The following is an 18,409-nucleotide window of genomic DNA, read 5'->3' on the forward strand; positions in this document are numbered from 1 at the left end:
CACTGTGATTTTTAAAAACTGCACTGAGTTGCTATACTTATTTGGAATTAATACCATTATCCATATTACTATTTTTCCAAGCAGTAAAAGAATATTACTTTCCTTTTATTGTTTTTACCTAATCTATATTGATAGACTACTGAGGGGTAACTAAAAAACAAAACAAAAAAAAACTCAAGAAGCAAGTGCCAGTGTTACATGTCAACTGTTTAGTTATAAAAAATTTGAGAGTAAATCCTTAAGAAAACATTATTTGAAGTAGAGCTGTGCTAAGATAATGCACACAAACCAACATGGTCTATTTAATAAAAATATTTAATGCTGCCAAAAAGTATAAAAATACAGTAGAAGTGGCAGTACAATACAAAGTAGTCTCTCCTAATTTATTTCTTTTACATCTTTCCACATTTCATACATTAGATTAAAAAACTTAACAAATCATCAAATTAGAGAGTTCTGCAAAGTCTTCTGCTGGTGGTGCTCTTCTTTCCCTGGATGTAAAGTTTACTTTGTAAACAGATAAATGTGAGGCAATCTATGGGTTTATCAAGCCTCACATTAGTTTCCGGAGTGGGCTTCAGGTCTTGCTTTGCACATCAATGGTTCAAAATTTATAGCTGCAGAATATTCTCAAGTCATGAATACTTAGGTGTCTGTCAATCTTGGCCTAAAACATAAAATAAGAAGTCATCTATTCAATTCATATTTACCAAACACGCAGATGTACATAGATACACACAAACATAAAAGGACTAACAATGAACTAAAAAGGCAACAAGAAACATTCCAACATATCACATTCAACCACACTTAAGTGCTTCACTGTATATTGGTAAAATTGCTTAAGTGTTAGGTTTTCAAACAGAATTGGTGGTGTGAGGTAGGCTCATGTTAAAGCACCATAACTCATATTGTTTTTCCAGGAATTACTATGAATTTTGTTGGTAATACTATATTACTCAAGAAATAACCTCCATGTGAGGTACTGACAGACAGGTTTTAAAAAAATAGATCCACCACAGTTTAGCAAGACTATATGTATGTGCTAGACTTACCAATACTTTTCCATTCAATTCAAAAGTCTAATCCAATTTGGACCTCCACTGTATCATACTGCTAAAAATATTATGAATGTAATGTTTGAACATTAAAATCACGGCCTATTAGCAGCATGCTTTTTGTCCTGAAGATAACATTAATGAATATAGCAATATAGAACTGGTGACACAACTTAGTTACTATCAATATAAAAGAAAACACAGACATAAAGTAATTGATTTATTGTATTTTAATGCCAAAAAGATAAATGAGAGTTTAAACAAACAATAGACAGAGGAAATAGCTATTTTTAGGGCAGTTGAGTTTTTTATGTTATTTCACAATGTTTGCAAATAGCCAAACTTTTTAGATAAATGGTATTTTCATTCTTCCCCCAACTTCCCTCACTACAACAGAAAAATAACCCAAATCTAAGTACTTGTCATTATTATATCCCCACATATATAAACAGGATATATAAACCATACCCACATATATTTTTCCAAAACATTTAGTCAAAAACCCCAAAATACCACGACTGGCGTTTCTCCTGACTACTGGCTCCTTCTACCGAAGGAAAGAACAATAGTACCAAACACTCTGGTGTTCTCAATACCCGTTTTCTCAGATTTTCTAGCACCGACAGAGAAATGTCAAGTCATCAAGAAAACAGTCTCCTGAGACACCTGTGGGTCACAAAAACTACTATGGCTGCTTAATGTGCTGCTACAAAACACATCTTTATTCCCCAGCATTCACAAAATTCTTCAGTGAAACAAAGGAACTTAACCCAGCCAAAGTGCATGAAATAATGGTTTAAACTGAACATTTGGATGTTACAGTATTTCTCTGGTCTATTGGTAGTTTAAACTGTTTCATAAGATTTTTGTTTCACTTAAGAAATAGAGGGTTACTTTAAATTTTAACAAGTAGTTGCCTAATGTTTTTCAATCTAAATATTTGGTTTAAATATTGCATAAAAACAGAGTCAGTGTGACATAATGGAAAAAGTATGAGATCTGTAGTTAATGGAATTCTAAAGAGTAGAGTTTGAATCCCAGCTCTGGTATGTACTAGCTGAGCAATCTTGAACAAGGTACTTATCTTTCGACTCAGTTTTATTACCTCAAAATAGGGGTAATGTGATGTATCTAGAAAAGGTACTATGGCCATTTACAACAACTAAAAGAAACAGTGTTTTTAAAAATTCGCTTTTTTTTCTTTTTAAGTATTATTATGGGGGACAAGAAAATAAGATGAAATCATTGGGAATGTTAATGATTTTAAAAGACTATTTATTTCCAAGACTGAAAAGACAAATGGGCTTCATTTGGGGGGGGGGGGGGGTTCACCTGAATCATTTTTTGCTGTTTTATTTAACAAGATAAAAGTGAAATCGGTTCAAATAAATCAAGTGGAATTACTCCTGCTTGGTGCTTCCTTTGGAGCAGTAGCCCTCAGATACCGACCCCCGGTGCTAATGCTGGAATGGAATGAGGGCTGGGCTCACACACAGAGCAAAAGGTTCCCAAGCTGGCTCCACACCTGAAGTAATAGAAAATCAAAACTGCACCCAAAATAGGTTTTGCCACTGGAGTAAGAAAAACTCCTCTAAGATAAGCAGAGCATTGCCTTATAAACAAAATGAACTTACCCAGTTTCCCTCTCTTGAATTCCCAAACTCAAAACAACTTTTTTATAGCAGACATTTGAAATATCAACACTATTACGTGTCTAAAACATCTATGCCAAATTAGAGCACCAAATGGTCTCTTTAAAGAAAAAAATTCCTAAGCAAGTCCCCTTATAGCTCCCCAAACATACTATGCAATGGAAAACCAGACAATATTAAAATCGACTCTGTAATATCCTCACTAAATCCCATAATTCTCATATTCCACTCAAAATTATAAAACCAAAATAGAGTTCAAAAGATTGAATTTTTCCCTCTCCTAGTGGATTGCACAGAGGTGTCAGAACATTTTAACATGTTTTCATTGTCAGCTGTTCAGACTGTTACTGATCAGGACAAAGCCTCCCAAACCAAGCAGTGGCTTCTTGTCTGAACCGCCGCTTACACTTGGCTGCGCTCTGTGATGGAGTGAATGCATACGACTTGAGAAAAGGATCAGCACTGACTGTGAGGAAAAATTCTCCCCCAAGTTTCTAGAATCCAGTGGCCAAATGAGGTAACCCTTTCTCTGAAGAGTATCGAGAGAAAACACTTGTGCTTAGAGCAATCTGAATGTGATGAATGTCCCTACTGTTGAGGGAAAAATGAGACAGCAAACCCATCCCATTTCCCTAGAAGTTTTTTCTTTAGCACTCTACCTAATCAAGTGGGTAGCATAAAATTTCCAGATCTTAAAAGCTTAAATTCCCAAATCTGGATGAACAATGAAATGGCTCCATTCTGGCCAGGTACATGGACATAGCCGAGAAGTACATAATTTCTGGAGGGAGGGTTCTTGAGTAGAACAAGCACTGTGGAGCTTCCACAATCTGAGTTTCTTCCCACCGAGGCATGTTATCACTCATCTTCAGTGGAACAATAGATGGCTAGAATTTCTAACACATCCATTGCTGTAAGGGCTGCTGGTATTGCTGTCCCATAAACAGTGTTTTAAAGGTAGGTATAAGGAAAAATGGAATCAGATTCAAACCAATTAACTAAGGGAAAAGATTTTAAAAAAACCCACACAGGTCAATTCCAGAATAAATTATTCAAAGAATGACCAAGACCTGTGGGGAGAACTTCATTTTATTATGTGAGAAAAATAATATGTCTCTATTTTTCAAAATTTCATTTCATAAGGTTTTGTGTTCCTACCATCTAAATAAGTCAAAGCCAAAAAAGGGTTTCTTAAAATAAGAGACATAATTAACTGCTAATGTAGAAATGAGAACACAGGAGCACAGTGCAGACATTTCTGCTATGCACTTAGTCCCAGACTAGGATCAATGCACCAAGTTCCAACGTCGGCCACCCTCCACTCCTCCACCCTCTACTAGTGTGCAGCAGACTAAGAGATCCACACTCCCTACCCCCTGACAAACCCATGTGGACCCACTGGGAGAAAAATAAGTTAAAGTTGGCAGGCATAACTCCTAGACTCTTGCCTGAACACAGATATACATAATAAGCATTAGGCTTATAATAGACTACATAAAAAATCTCTATAAGATTTATATCTGAAAGTAAAAATCTAGGACAACTAGATTTAAAATATAATATAATAGCCAGGCAGGCATTTTGGAAATGTAGGTACTCATTAAAATAAGAGTATATAATGGTCAATATAAATATTTCTAATGTAATCAGGTTCTGGCCTGCATTTCTATAGAATCTAGTCAGAGATATTTTTCAAAGAGGGAAATATGATTTGTACAAGGTTATGTCTTTCTTGGAGAGATATCTAATTCTAAAATAAACTATACACATGAGACTTTTCAAAGATAGCGTAAAAGAATGTAGAAATGTCAAGTCTCAGGTTGATTATGACTTAATAATAACACCACCTACCTCAAAAGCTTGTTGTGAGGATTAAATAGGATAATATAACATATGAAAAGTGCTTAGCACAGTGCTTGGCACACAGTAAACGATCAATAAATGGTAGCAACCATCACTTTGAATTGATGCTGAAAACAAAGAAGGAATTGATATTAAAACTGAAGGACTGCTCGATGTCATAAACTACTTTATAAACCAGTATGTACCTTTTGATTCACACCATCAATTCTAGTTTATATAAAAATATTTATAAAATTAATGTAAGCATTACAACTCCTTCCTCTGACATACCTGTTAAGCAGAGCTATTTTTTTTGTAATCAACAAGATTTTCACTTCCTTTCTCTTTTTATGTTCATTCCTTGATAGAAATATTAACTCACAGTGAAATGGACCAAAAAGATAGAAAGTCACAGAGAAAATATAGAAAATATTCTTTAAACATGAGAAATGGTCTTTATATTGTTCTAAAGTTCTCTATTACATTTTTAAGTCTCTTAAGAATTCAGGAAAAGGGTATTATTTTAATTTTACATATGGTTAAATTATATATGGAGAATTGTATTTTTACATATATGTGCAAGCATAGATAAAAATCAATATAAGATAGCATAAAATACTTGGTGAAACCTGGATATACACAGTTGGTGTAGCCAGAGAAGATGGCATTAAATCAAAGGCTACTGTCAGTTTATTAGTAGGAGTAAATATAAACAAAAATGAACTGGATGTTATTGTAAATGTTCTTTTCTTAATGTAAATAATAAAGCCTCTGACTTTAAAAATATCCCTTTTTCTTCCTTAACCTATTAAAAATATTACTACTTCACTAAAATCAAACTATACAACTGACTCTGAAAATCTGTTAAAATTAGAAAATATTATGAAGACCTAAGCATACACTAATTGTGTAAATATGTAGAACCCGTCATGGATTAGTAACTTTTCCCTCTGGCTGTTACCTGAGAAGGCAGGAGCCATGTTTGTGTCCTTCTCTCTGATTAGCACCCCTCATTTAATAAAGGGGCAGGATGAAGACTATAGGCACCACAGCATGTTGCCATATATTATCAATTAGTACATGGCACCTATTATTATTGTTGGTAAAAACTTAACACACTATCCTCAAGGACCTGCTTGGAGGAGGTAAGATAACTAACATTGCAGAAGTTCATCAGCAAATGTTTACTACACTGACTATAATTTTAAAAATGTTACAACAAACACCACCCAGAAGGACAGAAAGCAGACAAAAAGCAAAGCTGCGGTACTGAATCCAATGAAGCTCATTCCCCTGCAGTGGGGCAGTGTGCATCATGATCAGCATCTGCTTTCCATAATAAGTCTCTACCTTTTTGTTTAAAGCAAGGCTATCTTCAACTGGAAATTTAATATGGTCTAGCCATATTTGAGTTGCAGAATAATATATTGTATTTTAACAAAGCAAGACAAGTTGGAAAGAAAGATTTTAAACAATAATGAACTAAAACATAAAGGTCTTGGTGCTTGAACACAGATTTAATGCAGACAGACATAAGAAAATGTCCCTCTTACCTCCTTTCCATTTAAAGGTTACAGGACACAGTAATACTGAATTAGGACACAGGCAGAAGTTTATTTAATATGTAGTACCACCTACATCCTCTTTCATACTTGCAGCACAATTAACACATTCAAGAAGGCTACCAAATCAACTCAAAACATCTGTCAATGGTTTTCAAACTGTTTTTTTAAATTATAACTAATCCCTTAAGATAATTAAACTTCATGCAAAAATATTACGTAGTATTATAGAAGAAATAAAGGAGAGAGATGGTCCGGTTGAAAGTAAGGGCTGATACCTTGGAGTCTTTCCTACCACTTCTTGTTGACCCCTTAGAAATCTAATGAGCACAGTTTGAAAACCAGTAAAATAATGGTATTTCATTATTTCAGCAATTAAATGTATAACAACTATTTAAAGTTTAAGTTAAGTAAGTTGAACACTTAATGGAATGTAGGGTTTGAAGAAAACTGCCATTCCAACAGCAGTTAAATTCATTAAACAATATACTTTAAAAATACCCATTAAAAAGTTAAAGGGACAATGTAAAGTTTGTAAATCATCATACTATCTATTTAAGTAGAAAGAACTTAAAAATATTTATTTCAAAATTCAGTCTAGTATACTGAAATCATGGCAGTAAAATGCTGCTCCTTATTTTTATTTCTAAATCATGATTTACCCCAATTATAAATTAGGGTAGTTACATTGAAATATTCATAAAAAATAATAAGTATAAGTAATGGGCTTTACAGAAACCAACTTCTTTACAAAGTCTTGATCAACTGTATTACCTGACTAGTCAGTAAGGAGAATTTCCTTTCAAATATATTTTTAGGAAAAAATTTTGTTTCTTTGATTTTCTTTTTAAAATTGGGGAAACCATAAAACATAAAAGAAATGCATAGATATGGTAAAAAAAAAAAATGCTTACTAAGAGTTCTAACTGCTCAAATTTCTCCTTATGAAAATATCCAGTACAATTGAACCACATACAATTTTTTATTATAACAAAGTTTTCAAATTTAGCTTTCTAAAAAAGTACATTTAACTACAAAAGATTAAATACTTATAAAATATATTTACCTTGAAATGGTTAAGAATATAAATTATTGATGCTCATGTCAATAGTACATTATACATTACACACATTATTTAAAGGTCATTTTCTTTTCAGTAATATAATGTAGATAAAACCACGATATTTATTGCTTGTATCAAGTGCAGGTTAAAATCCAGGTAGCATCAAAAACAAATCCTTGTGATAAAGGATCTTCCTCAATTTGGTCAGGTGAAATATTACGTTTAACATGTATGAATACAAAATGTACCAGTTTTTAACAGGCATTAGAGTCTTTATTTTAGATCACCGTTTACAACTTGGGGATAGTGCCCTGAGATGTTGGGCTGAGGACTAAATATATTATTTATCTGGTTGGTGTCTATTCTACTGCTCCATTTTGGGGGATATGAGAAGTTCGCTAACAGAAAAATCCTTGTGATTAATGCAACACTGTCAGCTATTAGTGCAGAAGCTTGCTGGGCACAATTGTATTATTTATAGGACACTCTGCTGAAAAAACAGTGTCCAGCCAACAAAAGCGCCAACCAAAATGACTGACACAAACCCCATCTTAGTGAAAATAGGTTGCCAATATAACCACCTTTTTCTTTTTCGTTCAGTCTCATTTAGCCTCTGTTTCATCTGCTGCACCTTCTGAGCCGTGTTAGCTTTTCTGTCTTCTCGAATTCGTTTCCGTAGAACACTACGAATAAATATGAACAAATTATAAGAAGTGCTTGGCAGGACTTAACTACTCTCATACAGAGGACCTAACCTCAAATATCCACACTTCCCACACACACGTTTTTCAACTCAAACATTGTAATTTTTTTTTAAAAGGAAAAGATTTGGCTCAAATAAACTCTTATGAAAATTCTCAAAAACATAAACAACTAAAAGGGATAAAAAGCCTTAGTACTCTAAATGGTCCAAAGATGTGTTCTGATAATATATAAAATATTAACAAATACTTCTAGTAGGACCTGATAATAAGCATTGAGCTTTCTTTCTTGAACTGGTGACTGTCAGTTTTCTTTCTTTCTTATTTTTTTTCTTTATTGATTAAGGTATTACACATGTGTCCTTATCCCTCCCTTGCCCCTTACCCCCCACTCATACCCTCACCCCCCTGGTGTCTATGTCCATTGGTTAGGCTTTTATGCATGCATACAAGTCCTTTGATCTCTTTTCTTTCTTTCTTTGCTAACCAGCCAGAAGTGGAAAGACAAGCGGGTCCCCTATCACCTGATCCCCTTTTGTGTTTATACTTGATTTTTGACAAAGCCCTTGATAAAAGCAACCAACTTAATATGTCCAAGAATAGTCTGTCGTGGGAGTGCCTATTACTCTGTCCATACAGATCTCTAGCTTTCATTTGCTTAATACAGAATTTATGTTCCAATGGAAGCTCTTTGATTTCCAAGATAATGACCCTAGGACTACATAAAGAACAGCAAAAGGTAACATGTAAGTTACAATTGCCTATATTACTGCAAAAAACTAACCAGTCTTCCTGCCTCCAAATTAAACATCGCCACAGTAATTTTCCTAAAGCATGGCTTTGATCATGTAGCTTGATGAAAAATCTTTTTTTTTTTTTTTAATATATTTTATTGATTTTTTACAGTGAGGAAGGGAGAGAGACAGAGAGCTAGAAACATCGATGAGAGAGAAACATCGATCAGCCGCCTCCTGCACATCTCCCACTGGGTATATGCCCGCAACCCAGGCACATGCCCTTGACCGGAATCGAACCTGGGACCTTTCAGTCCGCAGGCCAACGCTCTATCCACTGAGCCAAACCGGTTTCGGCTTGATGAAAAATCTTGAATGCCTTTTCAGTGTCTACTATGACATTAAGAGCCAACCTTTTCCTAACCAAAATGTCTAACCTGAATCTAATAATGAAAAACAATCATGCCGAAACCGGTTTGGCTCAGTGGATGGAGCGTCGGCCTGCGGACTGAGGGGTCCCAGGTTCGATTCCGGTCAGGGGCATGTGCCTTGGTTGCGGGCACATCCCTGGTGGGAGATGTGCAGGAGGCAGCTGATCGGTGTTTCTCTCTCATCGATGTTTCTGGCTCTCTATCTCTCTCCCTTCCTCTCTGTAAAAAATCAATAAAATATATTTAAAAAAAAAAAAAAAGAAAAGAAAAACAATCAGAAGAATCCAGATTGAGGAGCATTCTAAAAGGAACTGGTCTTGACCTAGCTGGTTTGGCTCAGTGGATAGAGCGTCGGCCTGTGGACTGAGGGGTCTCAGGTTCGATTCCGGTCAAGGGCACATGCCCGAGTTGTGGGCTCGTTCCCCAGTTGGGGGCGTGCGGGAGGCAGCCAATCGGTGGTTCTCTCTGATCATTGATATTTCTATCTCCCTCTCTGAAATCAATAAAAATATATTTTAAAAAAGGAACTGGTCTAGAAGCTGCAAAAACGCCAAAGTCAAGCAAGAAAAAAAAAAAAGTGGCGAACAGATTAAAGGAGACTAAAGCATCACATTAACTGGCTAGGCCAGTGTGGTTCAGTGGATGAAAATCCACTGAGAGGTCACCATTCCATTCCCTGTCAGGACACATGCCCAGTTTGCAGTCTTGATCTCCAGTAGGGAGTGTGCAGGAGGCAGCCAATCAATGATTCTCTCTCATCATTGATGTTTCTACCTTTCTCCCTCTCCCTTCCTCTCTCTGAAATCAATAAAAAGATAATTTTAAAAAAAGAATCATGTTAACCAAATACAATGCATGATCCTCAATTAGATCTTGAATTTAAAAAAAAAATAGCTATAGAGATTGGGACCATGAAAATGTTCCAAAATTTAGATTATGGTGATGACTATACAACTGTAAATATACTAAATCTATAGAAATGTACATTTTAAATGAATCAACTTAATGGTATGTAGACTATATCAAAAAGTTATGATGTGGATTTTTTTACAACTATATTAGATTTAAAAAAGTAATTTATTACTATATTAGATTTTTAAAAAAACCTTATTCTTTTTCCAATAATAGAATTAAGCTTTAACATTCAATTAAATATTTTATAATTTTATAAAAGCCAGATTACCAATTACATTATAACTATAGTACAAACACTACATAATTGTACAAATGGCAGGTATTCATACCATTTATTTTCTCTACCATGCTATATATTTTGGCACCCAATTACATATATTAACTTTTATGCTCAATTCGTATTTTGTTCAACATTTCCAACAGGTGTCTGTCTGTAAGTATTGGCTTCTTATTAGAATGGGAAGTTCCTTGAGATCAGTGATGTAATAATATACTATTTAAATACCCTCAGGTAATAAATAAGTGGTTATATTAATTCAATAAACAAAGGGCCTATATTAGTTCACATCTACTGACCTTTCTAAAAAACAGTCTCATCTTTTTATTCTTACCTCTCACTGTTCTCCTCCACAGTATCTTGCATTTTAGAGGACAATCCTGTGTATCTGTCACCTGTCAGTTTTTCTTCTTCTAGCCCTATCCTGTTCCCATTATATTTTTCATTCATTAGTTTGGTTGGTGAATGATCAAAAACAGGACATAAATCTTCTTTAGAAAGTTCTTTCCACCGTTTCTAGATAAGGAAGAGAAAAGAAACAAATGCAAACACTCAAATTTTGGCTTTTCTTAATATTAAAAGAACTTACGAGTTGAAATTCTATAGTCAATTTAAGAAAACCCTATAATGCTAATAGAAAAGGACCTCATCAAAATATTACTCATGGTGAGAAGATTTTAGCCAATGCCAGATTTTGTAAGACTCCTAATCCACAGATATGTAACCCTAGAAGCAGTGACCAAGATGGCACTTGAATGTGATCTAGTATCTCCTTATTCCTTGCCACAATCTAACCTAATGAAGAACCGATGGTGAGATCTCCAAGCAGGTCCCCATGATGCCAAAGGACTTTAATATGGTTGACCCTACTAGTAATTCTAGCAGCTCCAGGTAGCCAGCCCACACCAGGTTAGGGAAAACTCCTCTAGTATGCATAAACTTCAGAGTGGGCAGGATTTAGACCACAATGAAGAAAAATTACATTTTCATCACCTACCCACGAAGCCTGTTGTGATAATAAGATGACAGGTGAAAGGGCCTAGCACAGGGGTGGGCAAACTTTTTGACTCGAGGGCCACAATGAGTTCTTAAACTGGACCGGAGGGCCGGAACAAAAGCATGGATGGAGTGTTTGTGTGAACTAATATAAATTCAAAGTAAACATCATTACATAAAAGGGTACAGTCTTTTTTTTTTTTTTTTTTTTTTTTAGTTTTATTCATTTCAAACGGGCCGGATCCGGCCCGCGGGCCGTAGTTTGCCCATGGCTGGCCTAGCATCATACCTGGCAAGTATTAGTCTCCTTTGCCCTTACTGCCACCCTCCCTAGAGAGAGAGGACAAGGAAGAAGAGGTGCAGAGTATTTCTAGGCCTCTGGAAGATAAAGGCAGTGACAAAATACAGGCCAAAAAGGGAGAAGGTAAGTAAAACCTCAACACAGGGGATCACGGTCTCTGAAGTCTTTCTAGGGCTAATAAGACAACCATCCATCTCCTGCCAATAACCAGAGTAGTAGAGGAGGCAGAAGGGAGAGGAATGGCTTTGATTATTTATGACTTCAACACGGGCACAAAATGAGTTGGTGTAGATGGGGTGGCCCCCTTTGAAGATCCTATCATGGAAAGATGGCGTCTCAAGTCTACTGAATAAGGAACTATATAGCTATTGTTGCAGGATTTGAATGATTTGAAAAGAAATTAACAATGCAACCTATATTTTTATAGACCTTATGGAATGCGTACTCCCTGGAGTTACTTGGATACAAAACAGCATTGTTAAAAACAATCCTTGTATATTTACATTTTTTAAAATCCTGGAAAATTCATTAATACACTGATAAACGAGTTTCTAACTTGCCTCATTATTATACAACAGAGGAATTAAAAAGAAAAGGGCATTTTACCACACTCCAACTTTCCTGTGTCTATTTTATTAAGCTGTATATTAATGCATCTTTTTGTTTTATAGTAGTAGATTCACAAAAGACTTAGAGAATGTAAAATTCTATAATTTGTTATATTTGGAAGACAGTGAGTAATACAGTCAGTTTGGTACAATTTGGTGAGAAGATGAGAACATATTGAGCTGAATCCTGTGAGACGAGGCCAGAAAGAAAGCAGATCTCAAGGACAGAGGTCTCTGAAATTCATTTGAGAAACAACGGGGTGAAACTAAACTCTCCTGAGCAAGGACCTAAGAGGACTTACACCATACCCAGAAAGAATATTTTGCCAATAGTTGTGAAAACTACCATAATGGAACATAAGAGTAAGATGTTTTCTCTTTAGATGACTATGTATCATTTTTCTTTCTTCCCTTATTTCAAATTTTTGTTACTAAGTCCAAATAGATTTTTTTATATTGAAGAAGATGCAAGTCAGGAAACAAAAGATACTTACTAAGCACTTACTGTCCTAATGCTTCAAGTACACTAGTTTTTAATCCTAACAGGAATCTTAGGAGGTAGGTACTACTACTGTTCTTATTACAACCTTTTTATAGATGAGATGCGTTGAGAGAGTTTAAGTAACTTGTCCAACGCTATGCGGCTATTGAATAGTAGGGTCAGAATCTTAAGCCAGGTACTCTAGATTAATTATCATATAAACCCTCATGATTACCTGTAAAAAGCACAGCAACTTCAAACACCAGATAGTTTAAGAAAGTACCCAATAAAAAATATTAAATTGTCTCCAGAATTTATGTTGGTCAATATCTGAAGTTTCTGTCCTCTACTAAGACCTAGTTATAGCAACTTGGCCTTATTCTAGACAAAACTCAACAATGTCAAAAAATGAGATGCCAAAAATAAAATCTTATTGGGCCACATCCCGGAATATGCAACAAATTCAGAATCTGTCAACAAGAAAAGCCCTCATCAAAGGGTGTGTGTGTGTGTGTGTGTGTGTGTGTGTGTGTGTGTGTGTGTGTGAGAGAGAGAGAGAGAGAGAGAGAGAGAGAGAGAATATGCTGATGATTAAAATAAAACACAATGTCATTTTGCCATGCCTCTGAGCAGCAAACTCACTCAACTAAAAGGCATTCCAAAATCAACTGCCTCAAATTCTCAATAAAATATTATATAAACTAAGTATTCTATAACCTCAGATCAAGTTTTTAATGAGGAAAAGTGTCGAGTAACACTCCCTCCACGTTCTGCGTGGAGTAGGGTTCGGGATCTGAAAGAGGAGCCGCACAACAAATGAGAGAAAAAGACACGAGATAATTTTGCAATATTGGGGGACCAGGCGGGCAAGTCCCGAAGGATTTCCACCCATGCTCAGGCTGCTCCAATCTTTTATTGATCTGGAGTAGCCCTTAGGGTAAGGAGGTTTCAATGACACACAGATCAGCAGACAATTTCCAGGAATAGACAAAGTATCTGATTAGCTCATCAATAGATTTCCAGGAGTAGGCCGAGTATCTGATTAACAATAATCAACAAGGATCTACATAAGTATCTAAGGAATTAAGGGAACTAAGGTGGGGATGCTTCAACAATTATTACCTAAATTAACTGGGTGGTTCCTAGATTAACTGGGTGGTGCACAGCACTGACCTTTGCTAGGACTTTCAAGCCCTGACCTTTACTAGGACTTTCAAGGGCTACTAGCTTTTGGGGGGTCTCTGTCTAAACTCAGCTACTGAAGACAATGAATGGACTCCGGCAGAAAAGTACCTAAATTTTCTGGTTTATTTTTTTTTCTAGTTTATTTTAATGATTAAATGCTTAAATCCTCCTTACATGAAAATTTTATTTTCTTTAATGAAATGCTGTTCCCAGTAGGGCTTTTGAGTAACAGGCAGGATTTCACATGAGGCTGAGGTAGGTATATTTGAGGAAGTGAGCTTAAATTTTATAATTGTAAGTTGGCCAGCTGGATTTGCCACATGAATGTAAATATGCCTTTTGGAAGGGAGACTATAAGTTGCTTAAATGGAGTGCAGTTATTTGATGCTAATCATATTACACAGGTACTATTTTTTCCCTGAAAAAGCTTACCTGTATATTTGAATCTCCTTTTATAAATTTTGCTCCTTCTATTATAGTCATATATGAAAATCTGAGTTGATCTGGCGTCTGAATAAGTCCCATTCGATATTTTCTCATATTCAGTAACAGTTGTTTAATGTTAATATCATCTCCTTTCTCCATCTGCAAAAAAGGTAGAAAGTAAATTATTCAAGCCTTTTGTTGTTAAGAGTCCAGGAAAGAGAAGCAATACAGGATAATTGCTAAGAGTTTTGGCATGTCCTATGTTCTTCCTAAGAAACAAGGATAAGTTATCATCAAAGTTGCATGTCTGTACAAAACCACCTTCCCCAGACACCTGTTCTCTCCTACCTCAACTGTTTAAGTAGTAGATGGAGGACTTTTGGACCTTTAGCTGATTCACAATTGATTCCAAACCAATCACAGTCAACTCCTTCAACTTGCCCAGTGTTTGGTCTAAGGAAGGATTTATGACCAGTTCTGGCTTAATGTAAAGAAAGGTTCACTGAGATTATTAGTGCTCTGTTGTGTTTTTTTAAAGAAGATTGTGGCAGGAGTAAAGCTTTTTGCCCACTGCCCTTCCGCCTTCATGTCTGTGCACAGCAGCCATCTGGAGATGGTGAAGAAGGAAAACAGAAAGAGCCCAGATCCACAATGACACTGGTGAGCCACTGCATCAGCCCTGGACTATTGATATGGTATTGTAACCACCATACCTCCCCACAGCTAAAAAAGAAAAAAGTTGTTGAAATTTTGTTTGGCAGGGAACAGGCACAAACACAATTCAGTTTTAATAGTCACCATTAATAGAATAGACACTGGAGTTTTACACATGTCAAAGTTCACTTTGATACATCAATCCAATTTTTGAATGAAATATACTATATATAGGCATCAACAGATGTATTAAGGTGCAACTGTTCTTATATCTTGTAAGTGCAGCTGCAACAGTGTACATGAGATTTTTTGTTTTGTTTTTTTGTAAAAAGGTAGAAGTTTAAATTTGAAAAACTTAGTTCTAGGATACTGACATTAGAGCTTATTTCTGCTAACGGAAACAATACAAAAGTAAGCATGCCTAAAATTAGATCATAAGAGGCACTTACCAGAACAAGACACGTATCTACTAGAGAAAAGGTGCCTGACCGCCCAATGCCTGCACTGCAGTGGATCACTGCAGGCCCATGTTCAGGACTCAAGGAACCTGATTCTCTCACTTTACATAAGAAATTGAGAAATGAAGCTGGTGATTCAGGGACTCCAAAATCTGGCCAGGTAGTATAATGAAAGTGAGAGATTGTTCTGGTTTCACCACTCTGAAAGGTAAAAATCAAAGGGAAAAGTTAGTTCTTTTTTCTTTTAAAAAATTACTTCAGAAAGGTTGTGTTTTCTGTAATGCTTTTAATCCTATGGACTTTTAGTACCTGATTTTTCCTTTGGTTTTTGATAATAATTTACACAAGTTTGGGAAAATTTTCTTTAGAATATTTTAATAATTAGCTAACACATTATTTTGCAGGTATATTCTAAGTGTTTTATGTATTGAACATACAACAAGCCTTTTAAAAACCATTTTATAGATGAGAAAACAGAGCTAAAAGGTTGAGTGATTTATTCAACATCACACATTTAGAAATCGGCAGAGCCAGAATTTAAAGATGCAATCTGGTGCAGCATTTGGGTTCTTAACCACTAACCTGTACCATATATGTTGCGTATTATTTTTTTTAATTCATACATGATGATGAGTGGATTCTTTTTTCCCCCTATTTTTAAAAATGTCTACTAGTATAATTTTACATTTTTTAATGGTTTCTCTTTTAGGAATTCCAATTTTTTTTAGATATAATCTTTTTCCATTCTGAGTTATCTTTTAGATTCTGCTACAAAGGCACCGAGGAACAACTTAAGAATTTAAAAAAAAACCTTTACATTTTTTAATAGAAATTGCTCTCTTAATTGCTGCTTTTCCCTATGGTAATAATTTCCAGTCCTAAAACTGTTTATAAGCCTTTGCTGATATGCTAAAATGGTTTACCAACATGCTAAATGTTTCCTGTCTCTTAATGCCTGCCTGGCATTCACTATCACTTCCTGGATATTCCTGATGATCTTATATTTCTGAATAACTCATTATGAAAATGTTCCTTAGCTCTTGCCAATTGCCTTTTGCCCCAAGAAGCACTTATGTGCCTTGTACTTTTCATTTCTGTAAACGAAGCAATAATCCTCTAACATGTCTTTGCACAATTTTTCAGTTGTATGATGTTTTTGGTAGGAGAAGCCATAGAAGCAACATAAAAAGTCATGATATTTTTAATGGTTAACAGCTAAACATTATTATTATAACACCCTGCTTTCAATATAAATTTTCAAAACTAAAGTCAGTTTTCATTAAAAAAGTAATAAAATTTCCCCCTTTGCAGTAGAAATTAAGAATCCTAAGTCCCAGACTAAGTTATATCAGTTAGGTATAGAACTGATAACAGTGCAGAAATTTAAAAATATATTTTTTTAAAAAATAAAAATAAAAATATATTTAAAAAAGGTTCAGTATATAGTGTTAGTGACTAATTTTATATCCAGCTTTCATAATTCCAAATATATCATGATCCTGCACAGATGAATATACTAAGGTACTAGAAGATCTCCCTATTACTAATAAAAATGATCATTGTGGTTACTAGACTTCAAAACATTTCCAAAGTATGGGACGTGAAGGAAGCCAGGCTGTAAAAGATATACTGTAGGATTCCACTTATATGACAGTCTGGAAAAGGCAAAATTATACGAATAGAAGTAGCTCAGTGGATCCGAGGAGCTGGGAGTGGGGGGTGGGGGGTAGGGCTGACTGTATATAGGCATGAGAAAATTTGGAGAGGGATGTTGATGGGGGGTGTTACACAACTAAATGCATTGTGAAAACTCAGAACTGTATACTAAAAAGATAGTATATTACTGTATATGAAAGAGAGAATTAAATTTACTGTATTAAAGAAAGGTACTTAAAACATTAAATTAAGAAGGTTTTTACAAAGTCATAAATGGACAGGTAACAACCTGACAACCACCTGCTGTGGTCATCAGCCACCATGCAGTGCTAATCATGCACAACAGAGCCAGACTTGGTCCACGTGAGCCTAAACCAGGTATGGTATGAACCTGTTGGATACCCGAGGTCTTGGGGAGGTAGCCCAGGACCCTGCTTGCATATAAGCTGTGCTCCTTAGGGTGTGGCCCAGTGTTCCTATGTGGTTATATGTTCAGTTATTGCATCATCTCCTGGCTCAATACCTATGGTTACCTCACAATCCTAAGTGACTGCTTGCTTTTTCTTTGCTTGTATGACTTTGGCTCAAGACTAGTGGTCCCTTGTGTGTGTTTTTTTCCAAATTCAGGGCATGCTGTCTGAGATACTCAAAGCCAGTTCCCAGAAATGCTCGCAACTATTTGTATAATACAGTCTTCTCCACTAATAGATTTTTGAAAAATTGGTCTTTTTCTTCTCTACCAAACTATACTAAAAAACTTCTTTAATTTAATCCTACTGGGGAAAAAAAAAAGATTAAAAAAACACAACTCACAAAACCATGTAAGTCCCAAAAGACCACATAAAGCAATGAGACTTATGCTTACTCTGTGGTATAAAAAAAATGTTTCTATGCATAATTGGACCCCCTTTCCCTCTTTTTCATGTGTGTGGGGGAAAGGTTTGCCAAAGGATAGAGCTAAACAAAATGAATCTTTATTCCAAACAAGCTCTACATTTCGACTTTAGAATGTGACAAATACTTATTTCAAAACTGTGCAAGCACTCTTTCCTTCTCCTAAGTCACCACATCACATCCGTTTTTCTTCAGTGATGCCCAGTCCATCCCTCCCACCCCTTTTCCACTTTTGTACCTCACACCCACATACACCTGGTTTGCATCCACAACTGCATAGCTATCCCCATCTCTAGCTGCTCTGTACATGCCTGCTAAATTTTCTCTGTAAAATGTTGCATTATGTGTACTAACTCTACATAAAAATGTCAGTGGGTCACTATTCTTTTTAAGGCAAAAATCTCATTTACAGCCGAAACCGCTTTGACTCAGTGGACGGAGCGTCGGCCTGCGGACTGAAAGGTCCTAGGTTTGATTCCGGTCAAGGGCATGTACCTGGGTTGCGGGCACATCCC

General features: G+C 35.6%; 1 protein-coding gene across 4 annotated transcripts in view; it reads right to left on the reverse strand.

The window, feature by feature from the left end:
• Window positions 1–297: 297 nt before the first annotated feature.
• Window positions 298–18,409, reverse strand: part of PTPN2 (protein tyrosine phosphatase non-receptor type 2) — a 69,190-nt gene continuing 51,078 nt past the window's right edge. For 2 of the 4 annotated variants that reach the window (XM_059706701.1, XM_059706699.1), the window contains 5 exons: window positions 15,336–15,545; window positions 14,239–14,391; window positions 10,570–10,751; window positions 7,759–7,860; window positions 298–667 (listed from right to left, as the gene is read on the reverse strand). In XM_059706701.1, coding sequence (XP_059562684.1) covers window positions 646–667; window positions 7,759–7,860; window positions 10,570–10,751; window positions 14,239–14,391; window positions 15,336–15,545 — 669 coding nt within the window. In that variant the 3' untranslated portion in view covers window positions 298–645. Of the gene's footprint in view, window positions 668–4,561; window positions 4,681–6,048; window positions 7,861–10,569; window positions 10,752–14,238; window positions 14,392–15,335; window positions 15,546–18,409 lie in introns of those variants that run through there. The other 2 variants (XR_009454161.1, XM_059706698.1) reach the window with 2 other exon arrangements.

Source organism: Myotis daubentonii, chromosome 8 (genome assembly GCF_963259705.1).
Source record: "Myotis daubentonii chromosome 8, mMyoDau2.1, whole genome shotgun sequence".
Lineage (NCBI taxonomy): Eukaryota > Metazoa > Chordata > Mammalia > Chiroptera > Vespertilionidae > Myotis > Myotis daubentonii.